This window comes from Natrix helvetica (assembly GCF_964273705.1).
Source record: "Natrix helvetica genome assembly, chromosome: 14".
NCBI classification, from domain to species: domain Eukaryota; kingdom Metazoa; phylum Chordata; class Lepidosauria; order Squamata; family Natricidae; genus Natrix; species Natrix helvetica.
In genome coordinates, this window is record NC_138564.1 from 10,536,001 (window position 1) to 10,558,044 (window position 22,044).

At 46.0% G+C, this 22,044-nt stretch overlaps 2 protein-coding genes across 10 annotated transcripts in view; one reads left to right on the plus strand and one right to left on the minus strand.

The window, feature by feature from the left end:
* TPCN1 (two pore segment channel 1) overlaps positions 1-15,293 on the minus strand; it is a 35,582-nt gene extending 20,289 nt beyond the window's left edge. For both annotated transcript variants that reach the window (XR_014176467.1, XM_081966387.1), the window contains exons 1-10: positions 14,600-15,293; positions 9,128-9,252; positions 7,145-7,321; positions 5,828-5,941; positions 5,192-5,322; positions 4,080-4,168; positions 2,505-2,539; positions 1,651-1,709; positions 781-880; positions 487-603 (exon numbers count right to left, since the gene is read on the minus strand). Coding sequence is in view for 1 of the 2 variants with exons in the window: in XM_081966387.1 (XP_081822513.1) it covers positions 487-603; positions 781-880; positions 1,651-1,709; positions 2,505-2,539; positions 4,080-4,168; positions 5,192-5,322; positions 5,828-5,941; positions 7,145-7,321; positions 9,128-9,252; positions 14,600-14,696 (1,044 nt within the window). In the remaining variant the exon portion in view is untranslated. The remainder of the gene's footprint in view (positions 1-486; positions 604-780; positions 881-1,650; positions 1,710-2,504; positions 2,540-4,079; positions 4,169-5,191; positions 5,323-5,827; positions 5,942-7,144; positions 7,322-9,127; positions 9,253-14,599) is intronic.
* Positions 15,294-15,399: 106 nt separating this feature from the next.
* DRC10 (dynein regulatory complex subunit 10) overlaps positions 15,400-22,044 on the plus strand; it is a 48,644-nt gene continuing 41,999 nt past the window's right edge. Inside the window, exons 1-3 of one of the 8 annotated variants that reach the window (XM_081966286.1) lie at positions 15,400-15,548; positions 18,258-18,955; positions 20,756-20,989. In XM_081966286.1, the coding sequence (XP_081822412.1) occupies positions 15,503-15,548; positions 18,258-18,955; positions 20,756-20,989 (978 nt within the window). In that variant the 5' untranslated portion in view covers positions 15,400-15,502. Of the gene's footprint in view, positions 15,549-15,722; positions 16,481-18,021; positions 18,956-20,755; positions 20,990-22,044 lie in introns of those variants that run through there. The other 7 variants (XM_081966293.1, XM_081966290.1, XM_081966291.1 and 4 more) reach the window with 7 other exon arrangements.

The following is a 22,044-nucleotide window of genomic DNA, read 5'->3' on the forward strand; positions in this document are numbered from 1 at the left end:
TTTCTGCCTTTGAAAAATGGCTTGAGACCCTCTTCTTTATGTAAAGGTTCCCCTCGCACGTATGTGCCAGTCGTTCCCGACTCTAGGGGGCGGTGCTCATCTCCATTTCAAAGCCGAAGAGCCAGCGCTGTCCGAAGATGTCTCCGTGGTCATGTGGCTGGCATGACTCAATGCTGAAGGTGCATGGAACGCTGTTCCCTTCCCACCAAAGGTGGTCCCTATTTCTTCTACTTGCATTTTTTACCTGCTTTCGAACTGCTAGGTTGGCAGAAGCTGGGACGAGTCATGAGAGCTCACTCCATTATGCGGCGCTAGGGATTCGAACCGCCAACCACCTTTCTGATCGACAAGCTCAGCGTCTTTAGCCCCTGAGCCACAGCCCCTCAAATACTGGATGTCTGCCATCACTTGGTCTCACAGCTCATCATCCCACCTTTCACCCTGGAGACACCCTCCCTCCCCAGGTGTGTCCAGGACCCCCCCTACCTGTTTGCTAATCAGCAGGCGGTAGGCGTGCTGGACGGCGGTGCACTTGTGAAGTAACAGCGATCGGAACTTCATTTTTTCAATGTCACTGAAGGTGTCAAAGACCACAGCCAGAAGCTAGGGGAGATTTAAAAAAAACGAAGAATAATCTCGGACTGGCAGGAGGGACGTTGCAAAGTCAGGTGAGAAGATATGATTTCCCAGGGAGAGGAGTGAAAAGCATAGCAGCAAAGGTGCTGAAGACCCAGTTTTAAAGCAGGAGGAAGGTGGCGAAAGGATGGAGGAGGTACTCACCAAATTCATAATGAAGTACAACTCGATGGAAAGATACACAATGAAAAAGACACAGGACCACGGGTTTCGGGAATAAGAGGGCATCATCACGTCAGGAAAACTGTCCCGAAAGAAAGAGAGATGAAAAGAGAAGCAACTTGGAATTAAGGAGAAACTTCCTAACAGCGAAGACAATTCAATGGTGGGACAGCTTGCCACCAGAAATTGTGGGTGCTTCACCACTGGAGGTTTTCAAGAAGAGACTGGTCTAGGGTTCCCTGCCTGAGCAGGGGGTTGGACTAGAAGACCTCCAAGGTCCCTTCCAATTCTTCTATTCTATTCTACTCTATTCTATTCCTAATCTACTCCTATTTCTTTTCTATTTTATTCTATTCTTATTCTATTTTATATACAAAAGTATGCATATACCCACATATATTATGCATTCATGTGATTCTACCTCTCTGTGGATGCAGGGGGGGGGGTTGGACTAGAAGACCTCCAAGGTCCCTTCCAATTCTTCTATTCTATTCTACTCATCTCCGTTTCAAAGCCGAAGAGCTTCTATTCCTAATCTACTCCTATTTCTTTTCTATTTTATTCTATTCTTATTCTATTTTATATACAAAATTATGCATATACCCACATATATTGTGTATTCATGTGATTCTACCTCTCTGTGGACGCAGGGGGGGTTGGGGGTTGGACTAGAAGACCTCCAAGGTCCCTTCCAACTCGTGTTATTCTGATTCAGGAGGGAGGCCTTTATCCACCTACTTTCACCGTTTATCCACCTTAATACCAGCTTCTGGAAAAGTAACGTGGCTAGTTTTCCTCTCCCCTCCCACCGCCATCACCTCTAGTGTGGCTTCACAAAAACCCAAGTCTTACTTGGCAGTCGTGAGAAGAACGAAAAGATTCACCAGGCTGTTCTCCAAAGTGTTGAAATACTGCCAAAAAAAAATAAAACCCACGAAGAAAAAGAAGAATGAAACAGTCGCTTCAGAATTGACAATTTCAGAAGAATTTTGTGGCCTGAAAGGATCTCAAATGCCTCTCTGTTTAGCAAAAACAGACAGGTAACATTGACCGGACATACGTGCCCCCCCCCTCCCAGTTTTGCTTTTAATTCTTCATTTTTCTTCAATTTCAATTTCAATTTCAATTTATTTGTGCTTCTAGACCGCCCCCTCTCCCAGAAGGGACTCGGGGCGGTGTACAGTCCATAGAGAATATCATAAAAATACAATAAAAAATTAAATATGTACAGTTTGGAGGAGGTTAAAATGCAATTAAAAGAACTGTACAAAGCTAAATAAATATAATTTTTTTAAAATCCCTAAAACAGACACAACAGATTAAAAAACCCTAAGATAACCAGATAATAATACATTTGCCAGGAGGGACAGTTGTAATTATGCCAGGCCTGCTAATCGGAACAGGTGAGTCTTCAATTTTTGCCGGAAGGAGCGGAGGTCAGAAGTGGTTCTAATGTCGGGGGGGAGGTCATTCCAGAGGGTTGGGCCCATCACAGAGAAGGCCCTACTCCTTGGTGTCGCCCGTTGGCATTGCCTAGTGGACGGCACCAGGAGAAGGCCCTCCCTGTGTGAGCGAATTGGCCGCAGGGATGTATGTGGGAGGATGCGATCCCGCAAGTAACTAAGTTCAACAAGTTTGTTTAAAGGTTTCCCCTATTAAGATTTGTGGTGTTCCAGAGAACAAATCAAAAGTGCTGGTTTACTTACAGGGTCCAATTTGTTGGGAGAGAAGAGATAAAATCCTAGAAAAAACAGAGAAGAAAGAACGGAGAAAGATCAAAGAGGATTTATCTCTAGGATTTCATCTATAAAGTGTGACTGAAAAAAGAAAATATTGCAGCTAAGATCACATATGCACAATGCTGAGAAAACCCCGAAACCCTTGCAGATGACATTATAATTTTAAAAATTCTGGAATGTGCAGAGATGGATAAGTTAACCCTAACAATTAAAGGAAAAGTCTATTTTATAACATGGGAACTATTCTATAAATGGTTGAGTGACAGCTATTGAGGTTACGGGAATGGAATGAGATGAAATATGGTTTATAGGAGAAAGAGAAACAGGTGTGTAAATATTTTTGACGGTTATATAATCGATTCTGAAATGGAAGATAATATATGTTATAATATGATTGATGTTATCGCATATTTGTTTACAGATATATGATTATAATGACGATGATGAGTTTTGCATGCACCCTGGACACCCTGCTCAACACAGAAAGGAAATGTACGATATAAAGCAATAACAAATATTTTTTTAAAAAAGAAAATTTGTAGCTCTGGGTTGTAATGAGGGGCCCTTGGTGCTCTCTGAGATCGGTGTCATGCCTGCAAGCCATCTTTTCTTTTTGGACTTCCGGCCTGCCACGCTTTCTAATGTGGGGAAATGGTAAGGGGGGATTATATGGAGTTGGGTGAAATGTAGCCATAACAACATTCTTCTTAGAAACTCAAGGTCATCTTTGTCTCTGCACCTGGCTGGAACTGGATGGGTGGAATCTGTCTTCGTGGCAGCGGAAGACTGGACCTCGTGATGAACTTGTGGGTGCTGGGGCAGGATCTTGAACTTTCATTTGGGTGGGGGAAACCTGGAAGCTTCCAGATTCAGGTTTCCCCAGATGTGTCAACACGACATCTCTAACAAAGTAGAACTTTGAGGAAACAAGTCTGGGAGTTTTATTTCATTGGGGGTGTTTTTTGGAACCCTGACATTCGGTTTGTTTTCTTGCAGATGTCTCATGACCCAAACTAGGTAACATAATTCGTGCCAGAAAAGTCGTAAAACAGGGCTAAACTCACTTAACAAAATTTGTCACTTAGCGACGGAAATCCTGGGCTCAATTCCGGTCATAAATCCAGGATTACCTGCATTGAATAATCTCTCCTTGGAAGTTAATTTCCATGTTTTTTTTTAATCTAACCATTGATAAAATAAATCCCATGTCTTATAAAATTGTTTATCTTCTTGTTCTCCAATTTCAAATGTCAATTTACTCATTTCTGCACATTCCATTATTTTGTAAATAGCTTCCTTCTGCATTGGTATTTTCTCATTTTTCTAATTTTTAGCTAATCCAATTCTAGCTGCTGTTAACACATTTACAATCAAATATTTCAATTCTCTATTGTATGTTTCCGGTATAAAAAGATTTCTGGTTTAAAGTCTATATGTTTTTGTATCTCGACACACTCTCTGGACTGCAAATGTTTCTGCCTTTTTTCGAAAGTGTTTCTCCTTAAACGAACGAATAGAAGGGTGGGGAAAAAAAATCCATACCCAAAATCGCAAAGATGACCATGAAGAAAAGCAAAAGGAGGAGAATATCAATGAAGGGAGGCAGAGACTGGAAAATCTGTCTTAGGTTTCTGGAAAACACAAGACCAAAACAAAAAAACAACAACAGAACAGCAGCTCTTTGAAAGAAAAAAAAATATCTCTAGGCATCGATTATTATTCCATCCCTTAAAAACATCCAGTGAGATGCCAAGAAAGTAAAACTCCACCATTGTTTAAAGTTCGCAGGGCTAAACTTGCAAACAAATACATTTTAGAATGAATTCTTGGACAAAAAATACTTGATACTTCCCTAAACATTTTTTAAAAAGGGGTGTGTGTGTGGAATTCCCTTGACAATACAATAATACAATACAATACAATAGTAGAGTTGGAAGGGACCTTGGAGGTCTTCTAGTCCAACCCCCTGCCTAGGCAGGAAACCCTATATCGTTTCAGACAAATAGCTATCCAACATCTTCTTAAAGACTTCCAGTGTCTTGCCACAAATATGGCAAGACACTTTGTAAAATGGGGCGAAACTCACTTAATAAAATGTTGCGCTCAGCGTCGGAAACCGAACTGGCCACCATTTTTGATCGTCCGTCAAAGGACGACCTGATTGGCTTAACAAATGCGTTGCTAACTCAACAACCGCGGTGCTTCACTTCACAACGGGGGGCAAGAAAGGTTAGTACAACGGGGCCAAACTCATCTCACAAGGTGTCACACTTAGCGACGGAAATTTCAGCGGTGTTTTGTTCGTAATGCCAAGGACTTGCCTGGGACTTTGGGAACACCTAAGGAGGAGCTGTCTTTGCCCTCTTTCACTCACACACATCGTGCCTGGGGCTGGATGGCCTCTTAAGTTTCTGGAATACAACCTCCTCCCTTCTGGGGAATTTACCCCCCCCTCACTAAATTCCATCCCATCGAAGGAAAAACTGGATGATTCATATTATGAACACATTTGGCATCTATAATTCAGCAATGGTGTACAAGCTGTGGCTCAAACCTCCAGTTAGTAGCCTTCAGGGCTTGACTCAAATCAAATTAAAAACCGGCAATAAACGGCCTGTTCTTGGTGAAAACAGAGACAACCTAACCCGTTTTACCTTCGCACGGCGCCACAATAACGGCAATCCACCAGGAAGATGCACCGCAAGGCTCGGGTGATGCGAAGGTGGGACGTCTGGCGCACCAAGACCACGACCGCTTCTACAAACTGCAGGAAGAGGACGCAGGTCTGCAGCGGGAGGAAAAGATAAGAGAAAGGCATCGGGTGTGGTGGAATGCAGCCTGGATTCCCTGGATCCTCCAGAGGGGGGCAGAGCTTAAATCGTTTTGGATGGGAGGGAGAGAGTGAAGACGGATCCTCCTTAGAAATTCTCAGGGTACACAGCAGAGGTGAAATCCAGCAGGTTCTGGAGAGCCGGTAGCGGAAATTCTGAGTAGTTCGGAGAACCGGTAGTGGAAATTCTGAGTAGTTCGGAGAACTGGCAAATGCTACCTCTGGCTGGCCCCAGAGTGTTGCGGGAATGGGGATTTTATTTTTGAACTGCTAGGTTGGCAGTAGCTGGGACAAGTAACAGGAGCTCACCCCGTTACGTGGTGCTAGGGATTCGAACCTTTCTGATCAACAAGCTGAGTGGTTAAGTGTCTTAACCACTGAGCCACCACGTCCGTTTAGGTGGGATATATTTCCATGTAAAAACACCAGGCGGGTTTAAGCGAGGTAGGTAAAGCCTTACCTTGACCATGGTCCTTTTGTGCCGGATGTAGGTATGGCCGCCCAGCCATCTTAATTTCATGGAGAGTTCGAACAATACGACGGTCAAGGCAAACAGCTCCAAGGTGGCATGGACCTGAAACCGGAAGGGGGAAGAGTGAGAGGCGAGGATCCATGTTCCTTAGCTCGTTTGTAAAAACCAAACAGCTCCTGCCTTGAGCAGGGGGGTGGACTAGATGATCTCTGTCCTTCCTTGAGCAGGGTGGGTGGAGTAGATCACACGTCTCCAGCCTTGGCAGCTTTAAGACTTGTGAACTTCAACTCCCAGAATTCCTCAGGCAGCAAAGCAAAAGCAACACACTCTAGGAGATGAAGTCCACAACTCTTAAGAGTTGCCAAGGTTGGAGACCCCTAGACTAGATGATCTTTGAGGACCCTTCCAGCCCTAGGATTCTACATTCGGGGCTCTCCAAAATTAAAGGCAACTTTTAAGGCTTGAACACCTCATTTCTACAGCCTTGTCTTACTCGCCGTGTAGTAGGCTGCATGGCTTTTACCCTTCCCCTCTTCCTCATTTCTCAACTACTTATCTTTCCTACTATCTTCTCCTGTTGGTATCTTATGATTTATCACTTGTGGTATGTATCTTGTGGATGAACGATTGTAACTGTGATGGATGATCTGTGACCTTTGTTGTTTGTAAGTGTTGTGGCCTGCCAGCGGCCCGCAGAGCTGGCGGAAGATTCGGACAGTGAGGAGGTTGGGGAGGAAGGTGGGCCAGTCCTGGACTCTGGGGAAGGCTCGGACAAGGGCTCTGTGTAGGAGGCAGAGGGGGCCAGGGACGTCTGACAGTTATCAGCTGCCTTCAGACATCAGTGAGGCAGAAGAACAGCTGGAGCCTGTTCCCAGTGTGCGCATGCGCAGAGCTGCCAGACGAAGGGAAGAGCTAAAGAACAGGGGTCGACTTGGGAGTAAGGCCACAGGGAGACGATGAATGGCCCCTCCCAGAGGAAATAAAAGAGGAGCGACAGGGGAGTGGAGTTTGCAGGAGACCATGAGTTCGCTTCATTGGTTCGCGACTCTCCGAGACTCCTTGCCAAGTTTTGCAGAGATTGGCCTGTCAGCTCTCCAAGCCAGAGAAGGTCTGTGACTGTAAATCCTCCCAGGAAAGACTTTGCTGGATGTGAACGAGCAGAATTAATAAAAGTTTTTTTTGTTGGGACAAGGAGTTGGCTTCCTGCTCATCCCTCCTATGAGCAAGGGGTTGGATCTGGGGAGGAAGCCCCAACTACGTCCTTTGATCCTCCCGCCCCCTTCTCCTTCCCCTTAAACCACGTACGTAAATGCCCAGGCGGAATATGGTCACGGCGGGGGCTTCGCAGAGCGACAGCAGCAAGAGCAACAGCGCCGTGGTCAGCTCCATCAGGTAGAAGAGATGGTTGTGGACGAAGAGGTAGGAAGCGAGGGCTTTGGGGTCCTTGGGATGTGTGACAAATTTATCATTGTTCTCGCCTTCCTGGAATGTTTAAGAAGAAGAAGAAAAACCACCTAGTTATGGCACAAACCCCAAACACGGCCACTCCTCGGCTTACGACCACAACGCAGCCTTAAAAGGTTGCTAAGCGAGACGGCGGTTAAAGGAAGGATGCCTCGTTTCGCAACCTTTCTGGCCACGGTTGGATGTCAGGTTCCGAAGGATTAACGAAAACAGCCAAACACAGAGATGGTTTGAAAGTGTTTCACCGTCTTTCTACGGCACAAACTGACCAACAAAGCACTAAGGCAATGAATAAATGGTCAGAGCTGCCCCACAGATGTGCTTCCCACCACCTTTGATAGGTACATTGGTACCGTATTTTTCGGAGTATAAGACGCAGCTTTTTCCCCTCAAAAAAGAGGCTGAAAATCTGGGTGCGTCTTATATACCGAATTCAGCATTTTTAGCCTCCCGAAGTCCCGTCCCTTTCACCAAAATGGCCGTGCATGCCCTTATGGAGGCTTTCAGAGAGCTCCTGGGGGCTGGGGAGGGCAGAAATAAGCAAGAAACGAGCCTTTTTTTGCACCCAGCCCCAGCAGCCCTCTATAGCCTCCATAAGGCTATGCATGCAATTTTTTTGACAAAAAATGGACCCATTTTCATGGAAAACGGGCTGCTGTTTGCTCATTTTTGGCACACCCCTCCCCAGGAGCACTCTGCAAGCCCCCTCCCCCAAGGCTATTCATGCCTTTTTTAAAAAAAAATGGGCCAGTTTTCACGAAAAACGAGCCATTTTGGGGAGGTTTGCAGAGTGGAAAAACTTTTTCCTCCCCCTTTCGGAAAGCTCTTTAACTGACTGATGAGAATTACATTGATCAAGTGCTGTACCAGCAGAAACACCTACCTACCTCCTGTATTTCTCTCTCTTTCTATTTCTCCCTATCCCTTTATCTACCTATCTACCTACATACATACATACACTCTCTCCCCTACCTACTGTATCTCTCTCTCTCTCTCTATCCCTCTACCTACCTACACTCTTTCTCCCTACTTACTGTATTTCTCTCTCTCTCTATCTAACCCTTTATCTACCTAACTACTCTCTCTCTCTATCCCTTTATAATAATAATAATAATAATAATAATAATAATAATAATAATAATAATAATAATAATAATAATTTATTAAATTTCTAGACCGCCCCCTCTACCTAACTACCTACACTCTTTCTCTCCCTACCTACCTACTGTATTTCTCACTCTCTATTCCTTTATCTACCTACCTAACTTCTCTCTCTCTCTCTCCCTACCTACCTACCTACCTACTCTCTCTCTCTCCCTACCTACCTACTGTATTTCTCTCTCTTTCTCTCCCCGTCTATCCCTCTATCTACCTACCTACTTTTTTTTAAAAAAAATTGCCTCTTCAAAACTTTGGTGCGTCTTATACTCCGGTGCGTCATACTCCGAAAAATATGGTGATTAAGATAAATCGCACCCCGCGCATTCACAAACCACCTGGCAATTGATCATGGATTGTTAGCAGGAGCTTTGTAGTTTCTTCAGCTGAAGATAGAAAGCTTGTGGAGGAGGGAAGGCGAGTCTTGGCCGCTGGTCCAGTTTCCTCTCCTGAATGACAGCTCCAGGCCTCTGGGCTGGCCGGAGCTGACAGTTGTTGGGATGGGTGGACTTCCCAACTCCCGGAATTCTTAGCGCCCTTTCTTCAGGCTGGGGGGGGGGGAGGAGATTCTGGGACACCCCTCCTCCCCCTCCTCCTGTTTTCCTCCCCTTCATTTTTTCCAACTCCCCCCCCCCCCCAAGACGTAATGCAAGAATTAGGGCTCACCTGTAGATAAATGGCAGCTTCCTGGTAGTTTATTTCCCAAGTCCGTCTTCCGCGCTCCCACGGAGAACACCGTTCTCCCGTCGCTGGGCTGGACATATCGTGGATCTCGTCGTAATTGAGGCCATCTGGATGAGAAGCAGGGAGGAAAAGTTGTAAGCTGTCGACAGCTTCATTTCTGGCCTCTTCCTTGTTAAGAAATGTTAAGATTGTGATGGAGACGTCTGAGCGAGAAGTCTGCGTCCCCGGAAACTTGTCAAGTTCCTAGACCTCATGAAGAAAATGGAGGTCGATCTAGTGGGGCTGGGCTGAATTCTCAGAAACTCCCGTCTTATGAAGGGGAGCTCTGTTTACGCTGAGTGCAGCCAAGTAGATATTCCACAGACAAAATAATAATTTTAAAAAACCCACTAAAAGTTACAGTTAAGGTTTGTTTCTCTTCTTTTGGCAATTTTGTGTTTCCACCCCTGTTTGCAACTTTCATTCCTCTTTTGTCCCTAAAGACATTTTAAACGCAAAACATTCGGCTGTGTTTATTTTCTCTTTTTAAGAAAAGGGTTATTTAATTTCAGCCAGCAAAGATGATGAGGGGGACTGGAGGCTAAAATATAGGAAGAACGGTTGCAGGAATTGATATATGTCTAGTTTAATGAAAAGAAGGACTAGGGGAGACAGGATAGCAGCGTTCCAATATCTCAGGGGTTGCCACAAAGAAGAGGGAGTCAAGCTATTATCCAAAGCACCCGAGGGTAGGACAAGAAGCAATGGGTGGAAACTAATCAAGGAGAGAAGCAACCTGGAATTAAGGAGGAGTTTCCTGACCGTGAAATTAATCAATGGAACAGCTTGCCTCCAGAAGTTGTGAATGCTCCAACACTGGAAGTTTTTAAGAAGATGTTGGATAACCATTTGTCTAAAATGATACAAAAACAGTACTTTGCATTTCTCACATCACAATGTCCCAAAAGCACATGTCCTCATTAGAGACGTCTTAGGACTGAAACGGAAGGATGCATACAGAATAACGGAATTGGAAGGGACCTTGGAGGTCCTCTAGTCCAACCCCCTGCTCGAGCAGGAGACCTGATGCCATTCCAGACAAAAAGGTTAACCAGTCTCTTCTTAAAAACCTCCAGGAACGGAGCATTCAGAAGTGCAGGGACCTCCGAACCTCCGAATTTCCACTTGCAAAGCTTTGCAAAAACTCTTGGCTTCCCCACCCACCCCCTGGTTCGCACAAAGAAATAAGTGTGCGTCCGAGATGCACACCGCCGTTTGTCTGGTTGCTCTGGGAACAGGTGGAAATCACACACACACACACACACACACACACAGAGCATCCTAAGCTGACAACCCGCGCATACGAAACGACAGAAACTTTCCAGTGGCGTCTGGTCGCTGTGCCCTTGCTGGAGCTGACTCAGAAACCAGCAGAACAAATGTGGGAACGACAACGAGGGAGGAAGGGGAAAAAAAACACCTAGAATGTCACGGCTTCCAGGAAACGGGATCAAGCAAGGATTAATTAACATCCCCTTCATGATCCTCCCAGTTTTCGCTTTTTAATACTTGCTGGTTTTCCAGGATGCAGAGAGGAGAGACAGAGACAGACAGACAGACAGACACACAGAGAGAGAGAGAGAGAGAGAGAGAGAGAGAGAGAGAGAGAGAGAGAGAGAGAGAGAGAGAGAGAGAGAGAAGGAAAGCGAGAGAGAGGAAGAGAAAAGGCAGGAGGGAAGGAAGGCGAATGGAAAAAGTAAAAGAGAGAGGCAGAGACAGAGAGAGAAAGAAGGAGAGGGAGAAAGAGGAAAGGCAGGAGGGAATGGAAAAAGTAAAAGAGAGAAAGAGAGAGAGAAGGAAAGCGAGAGAGAGGAAGAGGAAAGGCAGGAGGGAAGGAAGGCGAATGGAAAAAGTAAAAGAGAGAGAAAGACAGAGAGAGAGAGAGAGAGAGAAAGAAAGGAAGGAGAGGGAGAAAGAGGAAAGGCAGGAGGGAATGGAAAAAGTAAAAGAGAGAGAGAAAAAGAGTGAGAGAGAGAGGCCAGGAGTAATTAAGTCATTTTAATCAGGCATCAAAAAATTCGGTTGGCAAAATCGCCTTTGCCAACCTGCAGACAGTCCTCGTTTTACAACCAGAACCGAGCCCAGAATTTCTGCTGCTATGCAAAACATTTGTTCATTTGAGTTCCTCCTCGTTTCACCAGCTTCCCTGCCACGGTTGTTAAGTGAAACACTGCGGTTGTTAAGTGAGTAACATGGAAAGGGGGGGGGTGAAGTAAATTCAGCTTCCCCATTGGCTCGGCTCGTCAGACGGTCGTAAAAGGGGATCACGGCGCCCCGCAACCGTCACCAAGACAAGTTGGTTGCCAAGCATCTCAATTTTGATCGCCTGACCACATGGAGGCTGCAACGGAGGTAGGTGTGAACCACGGCCGTAAGTCCATTTTTTCACGGCCGTTGTAACTTGGAACATGAGTCAAGGGGCCGAAAGCACGCATGCGTGGCCACACCCATAATGCAAAACGCATGTGCCACATAAACCATGCGTGGCCTGCCGCCCTGCGCAGGCATCTCTGCCCCATTTGGGGCCTAGCAGGCCCCCCTGAAGCCCCCTGGGACCAAAAACACTCCCCACTCCCCCATGCATGCCAGCTCGTCTTCTGCATGCGCCCTGCCTCGTGCACATACGTGGCAGAGACTCAAAAATCCGCTGGCCAGTGGGTGGAACATGCACGGGGGAGCTGAGGTGGGCAACGCCTTGCGAGCCCGCAGAGGTGGGGTCTCCGCATGCCCCAGGTTTGCCATCACGGAGTTAGACCAAAGTGGCTTTCAGGAATTCACTACTAAGAGGCAACAACAGACGCACTTTTCCTGAGTGGGTGGGATGCTTTGGAGGAGCAGATGCACTGTGGCATTTTTCTTACTTCCTTTGGGCCACACATTTTATATTTTTCCTGCCTCCGTGTCGTGAATCACCCCATCCTCCTCTCCTCCTCTTTGCTCAGGAAAATCTCTTTCTAGAGACTCAAGGAGTTCAAATCGAAGGGTTTTTTTTAAGTTAAAAAAAGAATAAATTTGTTCCTAGATTTGCAACTCCGGAGTACGACAGCCGCTGCCCCTCGGCTAGCATGCAGAGTGGTGGATAAAAATCGGAGGGTTTTTTTTATTTTAAAAATAATAATAATAATAATAATAATAATAATAATAATAATAATAATAATAACAACTACAAAATGGATTTTAAAACTTTGAATTGGATTTCTTTTATTTCAATTAGATTTTTTCCTTAATCTGATTTTAAGAAAACGCTTTTGGAGTTTTTTAAAAAAATCATCTATCTAAAGATAATATTCTATTTAAGATACGTTAGTAATTTAGTTTGGGACGCGGTAGCTCAGGGGCTCAGATGCTGAGCTTGTCGATCAGAAAGGTCAGAGGTTTGGCAGTTCGAATCCCTAGCGCTGCGTAACGGAGTGAGCTCCCGTGACTTGTCCCAGCTTCTGCCAACCTAGCAGTTCGAAAGCATGTAAAAATGCAAGTAGGAAAATAAGAACCACTTTTGGTGGGAAGGGAACAGCATTCCATGCGCCTTCGGCATTGAGTCATGTTGGCCACATGACCACGGAGACGTCTTCGGACAGCGCTGGCTCTCCGGCTTTGAAACGAAGATGAACACCGCCCCCTAGAGTCGGGAACGACTAGCACATGTGTACAAGGGGAATCTTTGCCTTAATAATTTAGTTTATTCGGCACGAAATGGAGCTTAGTTAGGCTGCATATTCTGCACTATTGGGACTGCTGGTGAGTCAACAGCAGGACAGAGAAAGAGCCGCTGCGTGACAGAGGTGACATTTGCCCTTTAAAAAATCATGATTTCAATCAAGTTGATTGAAATCAAGCCTTTTTACTAGTGATTTAAATCGACTTGATTTAAATCAAGTCCACCCTGAGTGACAAGATCACTTTCCCTCCTTATTCCTTTAAATCGAGTTGATTTCAATCAAGCCTTTTTACTAGTGATTTAAATCGATTGAAATCATGATTTAAATCGAATGGATTTAAATCAAATCCAACCTGAGTGATAAAAACACTCCCCCCCCCCTTATTCCTTCTCTTATTTTCATCCAGAGATTTCCAGCTCTGCTTCCTGCCAACAGATGGCATTGAAGGGTGAAGAGAAAAATAATACGCAGGCCTTTGGAGGCGGCATTTTAAAAACAAAAACACGAAAAAGAAGTGGTGTCAGGAATGTAATCTGCCCACTCTCCTTTCCTTAAATCCTAAGAATCAGAGGACTGGAAGGGACCTTGGAGGTCTTCTAGACCAACCCCCTGCGTAGGCAAGAAAACCCTCCACCACATCAGACAAATGGTTATCCAACATTCTTCTTAAAGACTTCCAGTGTTGGGGCATTCACAACTTCTGGAGGCCGGTTGTTCCACTGATTAATTGTCCTGTTAGGAAATTTCTCCTTAGTAACAGTTCTAGGTTGCTTCTCTCCTGGTTTAGTTTCCACCCATTGTTTTTTGCCCTGCCCAAAAAAAAACACCTATTTCTATTTAGTTTTAGGTTGGATCTCTCTTTAACCAGCTTCTACCCACTACATCTTATCCTGCCTTCTGGTATACTATAGAATAAGTTTGAATCAGAATCAGAAAGAATAGAGCTGGAAGGGAACTTGGAGGTCTTCTAGTCCAGCCCCCTGCCCAAGGCGAGAGATCTTATACCCTTCTGAAAACCTCCAGCGACAGGAGCACTATCTCCTTGCCTTGCCTCCCTCCCTCCCTCTCTCTATATATTACTGTCTGTTTATTTATCTATATATCATTCTCTCTCTCTCTCACTGTCTATCTATCTATCACTGTCTCTGTGTATCTATCTATATATCATTCTCTCTCTCTCTCTCTCTCTCTCTCTCTCTCTCTCTCCATATATACATAATTATATACAAGACATATAATTATATATATGTAATTCTATCTATCATCTATCTATCTATCATCATCATCTATCTATCATCTATCTATCATCTATCTATCTATCTATCTATCTATCTATCTATCTATCTATCTATCTATCATCTATCTATCATCTATCTATCTATCTATCATCTATCTATCTGTCTATCTATCTATCTCCTTGCCTTGCCTCCCTCCCTCCCTCTCTCTCTATATATATATCAGTCTATTTATCTATATATCATTCTCTCTCTCTCTCTCTCTCTCTCTCTCTCTAAATGCCTCTGTCTGTATCTCTCTATCTCTAATCTCTATGTCCCCCTCCCCACTTCAGTTTCCTAAAGGGGGACCACCTCTCCGCAGGCGGAATGCTGCTGCCGGGACCCCCCCCCCCACCTCTTTTCCTCTCTCTAAAGACACGCAGAGCCCCCCTCCCCACCCAAGAAGCCCACTGGAGCCGCTTCCCAAGCGCATCTCAGCTTCGCATCCCAGAGAGAGAGAGGCAGAAAAGTTGGCTTACTTTCGTTGGGGACCCCCTCCGGATCGACCCTCCGTCTCCTGCCGTCCTCTAAGGTCAAGATCAGGGGGACGTCGTCCTCTTCGAGGCACCCAGCCATGGAGGGGGAGAAGAAGCCCACCGCCCTCCCTTAACCGGCTCTGCTGCCCGCGGGGTTCGGCTTTTTTCCCCTCCCCCCCTCCTTTGCTTGTTTGTCTGGTGATCAAAGCCCGTCTCGGGGATTTGCCGGCGTTCCCATGATCTTGGGCCAACGCGTGTCGGCAAAAAGTCCTGTGTCGTTTGCAAAAAAGAAACGAAACGAAGAAGCAATGCAATGCAATGCAAATGGAAATGCAATGCAATGCAAATGCAATGCAAACGCCAACGCTCTTTCCCGTTTTCGGGCCTCCGCAGCTCTTCTTTCCGACGACTTAGGAAGGAGGAGGAAGAGGAGGAGGAGGAGGAAGCAGCCAAACACGAGTCCAAAGGAGGCGGGGAAGCAGGCAGTGCCTATATAAAGCGTGGGAACCTCCAACTTCCCTCCCTCTTCCTTTAAAAAGAAAAAAACAACTTCTCTTTTCAACCCAGGTTTCTAACCCTGGTTTGCAATCATCGTGGTTAGTTCAGAACTCTTCCAGAGAAAGAGGTCATTTAAAGAAAAGTTTTTCTTCCTTCCTTCCTTCCTTTTGCAACATGTGTTCCAGTTTCCGCCCCACTCCTTCCGACTTCTTTTAACAATTAACAGAGTTGGAAGGGACCTTATAGGTCATCTAGTCCAACCCCCCCCAATCCCGCTCAAGCAGGAGGAGACCCTGCAACGTGTGAAGCGGGATACTTTGCAAATGTGCCTTGCTAACAAAACAAAAGTGGGCGAAGGAGCCGGCTAGGAAGACGTTGGGCTGGAGACCCTCCAGTTAACCCCTTTTAATGCAAAGCGGGCTGATGACTTTTGCAAGAGTCCGTTTTATTTGCGGTTTGGTGGGGAAGAAGCGAGGCTTGCAACCCGGAGGGGGGGGGAGAGAAGGATTATTATTATTATGTTATTATTGTTGTTGTTATTTTAAAAAGATGTATTTTTGCAAGTTGTAATGCTATCTATAGGCATTTCCTGGGAATAACAATACAGATTTAAATTCGCATCCCTAGGATTGCACCACTCATCTCCCAACCTGCAGCCTTGGAAGGATGTGGGACCACAATTTCCATCATCCCCAACCAGCAAGAGACTATTAGGAGCTATTAAATAGAAGCTATTTAATTCATGTCTCCACTCAACATGCAGCACAAGCAGCGTCCTATTGGTATCCGGAAGTGGTGGTAGAATCCCTGTTTACCGCGTTCCCTAGAGGCTTTAGAAGCGCGCATGCGCTATTGGCTTGCCCTTTTCCGACGTCCTGTCCTGGAATGCGCTACGCCTCTAATACCGCGAAGAGATAAGGAAACGTATGGTTGCCTGCAAACTCCGGTTTTCTGTCAAGGTTGCCGCCAGTTAAACGGCCAGAATTAGCCCTCGTACAACAAGTATAAGAGTTCATTTGAGCATCTGGATCACAGCCTGTTTATAAACTCGTTTAACTTCAGGCGATGTATCGCTCGCTTTCCGCTTGGCCTCCCACTAAGGTCAACTGACAACCCGAAGTGTATGCCACCTTCTCTTACTACCGTATCCATGCCCCCTTTAAGAGGCACGTGAGAAGTGGGAGGAGCAAGGCGCCAACGCATTGACGCCTCTTATTGGCCACGTCTTGGCTGTCGGAACGACCACAGTGGGAGCAACGAGGGCTTCGATTGGCTAGTAGAAGCTCCCCCTCCTCACGCGGTCCAGTGTTCCCCGGCAACGAGAGGACTTTACGGAAGGGAAGCCGTTGTCATGGTAACCGAGGGGGCATTTCGCTTTTAGGTCGGGTGAGCTGCAAAAAAGTTAAAAAAGATGCTTTTTCTGCACGGGTTATATTTTATATTAATTATATTAATTAATAATATATCGTTTTATAATATTGCAGATCATTTTATTACCTTATTTTATATGACATTATTGCATTGAATTGTTATACAATATTATACTCCATTTCTATTATATTACTAATTTTATTATGATTTTATTATGATTTATTATGATTGCTTAAGGCGGGTTTGACATTTTTATCCACCTACAGAGTGCAGGTAGTCCTCAAGTGACAGCAGCTCACTTAGTGACTGTTCGAAGTCACAACGGCCGTGGGGAAAAAGTGACTTATGGCCGTTTTTCACACTTAACGACCGTTGCAGCATCCCTGCGGCCACGTGGTAAAACATTCAGGTGCTTGGCAACCGACTCACATTTATGACGGTCGCAGTGTCCCAGGGATCCGATTTTGCAACCCTGCGACCAGACAATTCAATGGGAAAATCAGTTTCACTTAACGACCGTGTTACTATATGAACAACTGCAATGATTCACTTAAGAACAGCGGCAAGAAAAGTCATGCAATGGAGCAAACTCGCTAAATAAATGTTTCAGTTAGCAACATACATTTTGGGTTCAATTGGGGTCATCACTCAAGGACTACCTCTATAATTATTATTATTATTATATTTTATTTTATTATTTGTCTGTTCATCACACAGCCAGATGTTCAAACCGGATTTGGTATTTTGGTTCGCCTATCGAGTCCTTCCCAACAACAAGATAGGCAGATGTTATTATGTAATAATAGTAAAGATATTATCGCAGGATGTCAGCTGTTCCAAGCCTGGCTGCCTTTTGCAATTGACTGATGGGGATTTTGTCAACGCTGATGGAGTTCAAGGGATGCTGCAGATTATTATTAGGGCTGGTAGCACCATCAGCCAGTCTCAATTTGGCATTTTTATCCATCCATTCAGTCCTTCCCACGAATCCGGGATAGGCAGATGTGGATGTTTGTTGGTATTAAAGCTATCATCGCAGGATGTAAGCTGTTCTAAATTAAAGCTGTCTTTTGCAATTGACGGATGGGGATTTTGTCAATGCCAATACTGATGGTGTTCAAGGGGGGCTCAAGATTCTGGAGAACCGGCAGAGGAAATTTTGAGTACTTTGCAGAACCGGCAAATACCACCTCTGGCTGGCCCCAGAGTGGTGTGGGAATGGGGATTTTGCAGTATCCTTTCCCCTGGAGTGGGGAGGGAATGGGGAGTTTGCAGTATCCTTCCCCTGGAGTGGGGAGGGAATGGAGATTTTACAGTATCCTTCCCCTGGAGAGAGGGGGGGAATGGGGATTTTGCAGTATCCTTCCCCTGCCACACCCACCAAGCCACGGCCACAGAACCGGTAATAAACAAAAATGAATTTCACCACTGCTCCAGATGTTTTTGGATTGTACCTAAGGCAGCTGTCATTATCGGTACTCCCTTTGCTTTATTATTCATTCCAATCGTTATATTATTGTAAGGTTACACCTTCATTATTTTATCTTTATCTTCAGGAGGAAATAGCGTGGGTCGTGTCTGAGACTCTTTCCCAAGTTACATTTCTGCCCTGGACTCAGATGCCTCTTCTCTGAACATTGGTTTCCTCTCTTCGTTCTGTCCCTCAAGGTTAATCCTCGTGCCCATTGCTCCGTCTTAGAATCCTCTCCATCAGGGGCCCTAAAACAAAGGCATTAGAACAACTGAAGCCTTGCCGGGAGATTCAAAAACTGTCTTTCCCCCGGTTCCATAGGTCCTCCGGCAGAAAAGATGACGGCGGAATTGGTCTCCGCGTCTTACGAGCTGGTGGATTCCAGCCGCCCCAAAAAGGCTATCCGAGCTCCCTTAAGGATCTTGGATCCCGCTCGGTCAAAGCTAAACACCGTCGAGACCAAGAGGATCATATCCGTCTTGGATGAAACTATCTTCAAGATAGAACTGGTCAGTGTCTTCTCCCACATCATCAAGAACCTCGATGAGTTTAAGGCCGTCTTGGGTCCTGACCTCACGGGAGCCTTCCGAGAACATCTCCGGCTCTCAAACATCCTGGAATGTATGCTGTCCCACCCAGAGGAAGAAAATATGCTCTATATAGGCTCTGGCAAAGGAACTTTCTTTGGCCTGGTGGATCCCGACGGCCATCTCACGTTGCACGTTCAAGGCCTTAAAAGCTCGGTCCGAAATATCCTACGCCTGCTTTACACCAATACGGTCGCTTGCCAAGCTCTGAGAGAGGTGGTTTACACCAGGGACCTGTCCGTCCACCAATTTATTCATTGCCTGTCCAAGCAGAGGGGCTTCCTCTTTGAGCAGCTCCTCACCACCCCCTTAGAAGAAAAGGAGAAAACTCGGTTTTTGTACGAGGTCTTCCAGAGAGACAAGAAAAACACAGAGACCGCGGCAAGTCTGGAAGACGAACTGACTACAGCCGTCCAGAATAGGGATGAGGAGGTAGGATGGTTGTGGTGACGTAGGCTTCTCTAGCAGCACAAAGCCGAGTCCGAGTCCTGATAAACCCCTTTTATTTCATGGATAGTGAATTCCTCTCCAGCGAAGTCTTTCCTCTCCCACAGTCTTTCGAGATAGTTCACAATTACCGACCTTGATAAGGCTTGGAGAGTGGCCAGGCCGAGATCTTTCAGACGCCGCAATACTTGGCAAGAATGCAGGAAGGAAGTAATGGTCTCCTGCAAACTCCACTCCCCTTTCGCTCCTCTTTTATTCTCTATGGGAGGGGCCGTTCACCGTCCACCTGTGGCTTTACTCCCAAGTCGACCCCTCTTCTTTAGCTGTTCCCTTCATCTGGCAACTCTGCGCATGCACACACTGGGAACAGGCTCCAGCTGTTCTTCTGTCCCACAGATATCTGACTCCGAAGGCAGCTGATAACTGTCGGACGGCCCTGGCCCCCTCTCTGCCTCCGACACAGAGCCCTCATCAGAGCCTTCCCCGGACTCGAGGACTGGCCCATGTTCCTCCACAACCTCCTCGCTATCTGAGTCAGCTATCAGCTCTTCTGGCTGCTGGCGGGCCACAATAGTAGTGGAGCTAAGCAGCAGGATCTAACTGTGGTCCACTTGGCTGATCAAACACGAGATTTAACGAGTTGCCAAAATGGGCTGTTTCCCTTGGAAAACCAGATCATAGGCAAGAACAAAGGGAGCATAGATTTCACCGTAAGAGCCAGTGTGGTGTAATGATGAAGATACTGAGCTAGAAACTGGGAATTCTAGAACTCTGGTCTCACTTTAAGCATCAAGACCTTGGGCCAGGCGCTTTCTCTCAACCCTAGGAAGGCAGCAATGACAAACCCCTGAAACTTTGATAAGACTTTGGGCGGTCCGTTTCGAAGAAACGGACATGATTGAATGGGAAAAGGGAAAAAAAGAGAGAAATAATAGAAAAAAGACTTGAGAACTAGTTAGGTCCGGCGATTAAGGCACTGGGCTAAAAACTGGGAAACTGTGAGTTCTAGTCCTGCTGTTAGGCATGACCTTGAGCCAGCCTCCCTCTCTCAGCCCTAGGAAAGAGGCAATGGCAAATCCTTGCCAAGAAACCTACAGGTAATCTCAGAAAACTAGACGTAATTGAAGGGAAGATCAATTTTTTTAAAAAATACATTTGACTATAGAGAGAGCCGTAATTGACATATTTGTCAGCTTCAAGATAAGATAACCTTTTCATGCCAAACCTGGAGTGAGATTATCCATCCTCGACTTGCGACCACCGGCTCAGCCACAGACATGTTGGGCTCAATGTTGGTCATAATTCGAGGACTACCTGTACTAGTGACTGTGTTTTTAGGGAGGGGAACTGGACCCTTCAATGAGAGTGGTGCGGTAACCGAGAGGTGAAGCTCTCGCCTCACAATCAGGAGGCTGCAAGTTCAATCCTAGGTAAAGGCAGATCTTTCTCTCTCTGGGTACCCTGAGAATATATCTGCTGAACAAAACTCTGCTCTGGTGACAGGAAGGGCATCTGGCCATGAACACACTCTGCTAGCTCCATTCAGTTGCCGAGACTCCACCCCGCAAGGGATTATGGGGTCGTTAAATGATGATGAACTGGGCGCTTCAACAAAAAGATCTTGACTGCTGTGACCAACTTCGACTCCGCTGATCCTCAACAGCGATATTCCAAGTGTGGTTTGGATCCAGTGGGTCTTTTCAGAAGATTCTGCCCTGGAGAGTTGGATTGCAAAGGTTGTTGTTGGTTTGTTTCTTCTTCTTCTTCTTCTTCTCCTTTTTTCAGATTTCCAAGAAGAACGCCGTCATCAAAGACCTAAAAACCCACTTGCACAACCTCGCCAGGTTCTCCGAAAGCCAAATCCAGCGGACGCGGGCTGAAGCCGAGAAGCAGCACAAAACGGAGGTGCGCGCTTCCCAGGCGAAATGCATCAAGCTGCAACAGGAGCTGCAGCAGCTGCGGGCTCAGTTCAACGCCCTGGTGACTGAAGATCGAGAGGTGGAACTCAACCACCGGAAGGTAAATCCCGTCGGAGGCTGAGCAGAGAAACCAGGCTTAATAGCAGTGAGTGTGAGAGGGATCTTGGAGTCTTAGTGGACACCCAGTTAAATGGGAGCCAGCCGTGTGCAGGGGCAGCCAAAAAAGCCCACGCAATCCTAAATTGCATTAACAGAAGGATACAATCAAGATCAAGGGAGGTATTAATGCCACTCTATAAAGCCTTAGTAAGACCACACCTAGAGTATTGCATCCAGTTTTGGTCACCACACTATACAAAAGACGTTGAGACTCTAGAAAGAGGGCAGAGAAGAGCAACCAGGAGGATTAGGGGGCTGGAGGCTAAAACATACGATGAACGGTTGCAGGAACTGGGCACGGCTAGTCTAGTGAAGAGAAGGACCAGGGGAGACAGGATAGCAGACTTCCAATATTTGAGGGGCTGCCACAGAGAGGAAGGGGTTCAAGTTATTATCCAAAGCACCCAAAGGCCAGACAAGGAATAATGGATGGAAATTCAACAAGGAGAGATTCAACCTGGAAATAAGGAGAAATTTTCTAACAGAGCAATCAACCAGTGAAACTGAAGCTGCCTTCGGAAGTTGTGGGAGCTTCATCACTGGAGGCTTTCAAGAAGAGACTGAAATGGTGTAGTGTCTCCTGCTAGGGTGGATGGGTGGACTAGATGACCTACAAGTTCCCTTCCAACTCTGTTAATCTGTTATTATTCTGTATTCAGAGGTTGTGGGAGCTTCATCACAGGAAGCTTTCAAGAAGAGAACGGACTGCCCTCTGTCAGAAATGGCGTAGGGTCTCCTGCTTGGGCGGGGGGTTGGACTAGATGACCTATGAGTTCCCTTCCAACTCTGTTAATCTGTTATTATTCTGTATTCAGAAGTTGTGGGAGCTTCATCCCTGGAGGCTTTCAAGAAGAGACCGGACTGCCCTCTGTCAGAAACGGTGTAGGGTCTCCTGCTTGGGGGAGGGGGGGTTGGACTAGATGACCTACAAGGTGTTCCTACACCTGTTCCGACTGGCTGGTTTGGCATAATTTATAACGTCTACCTCCTGGCATA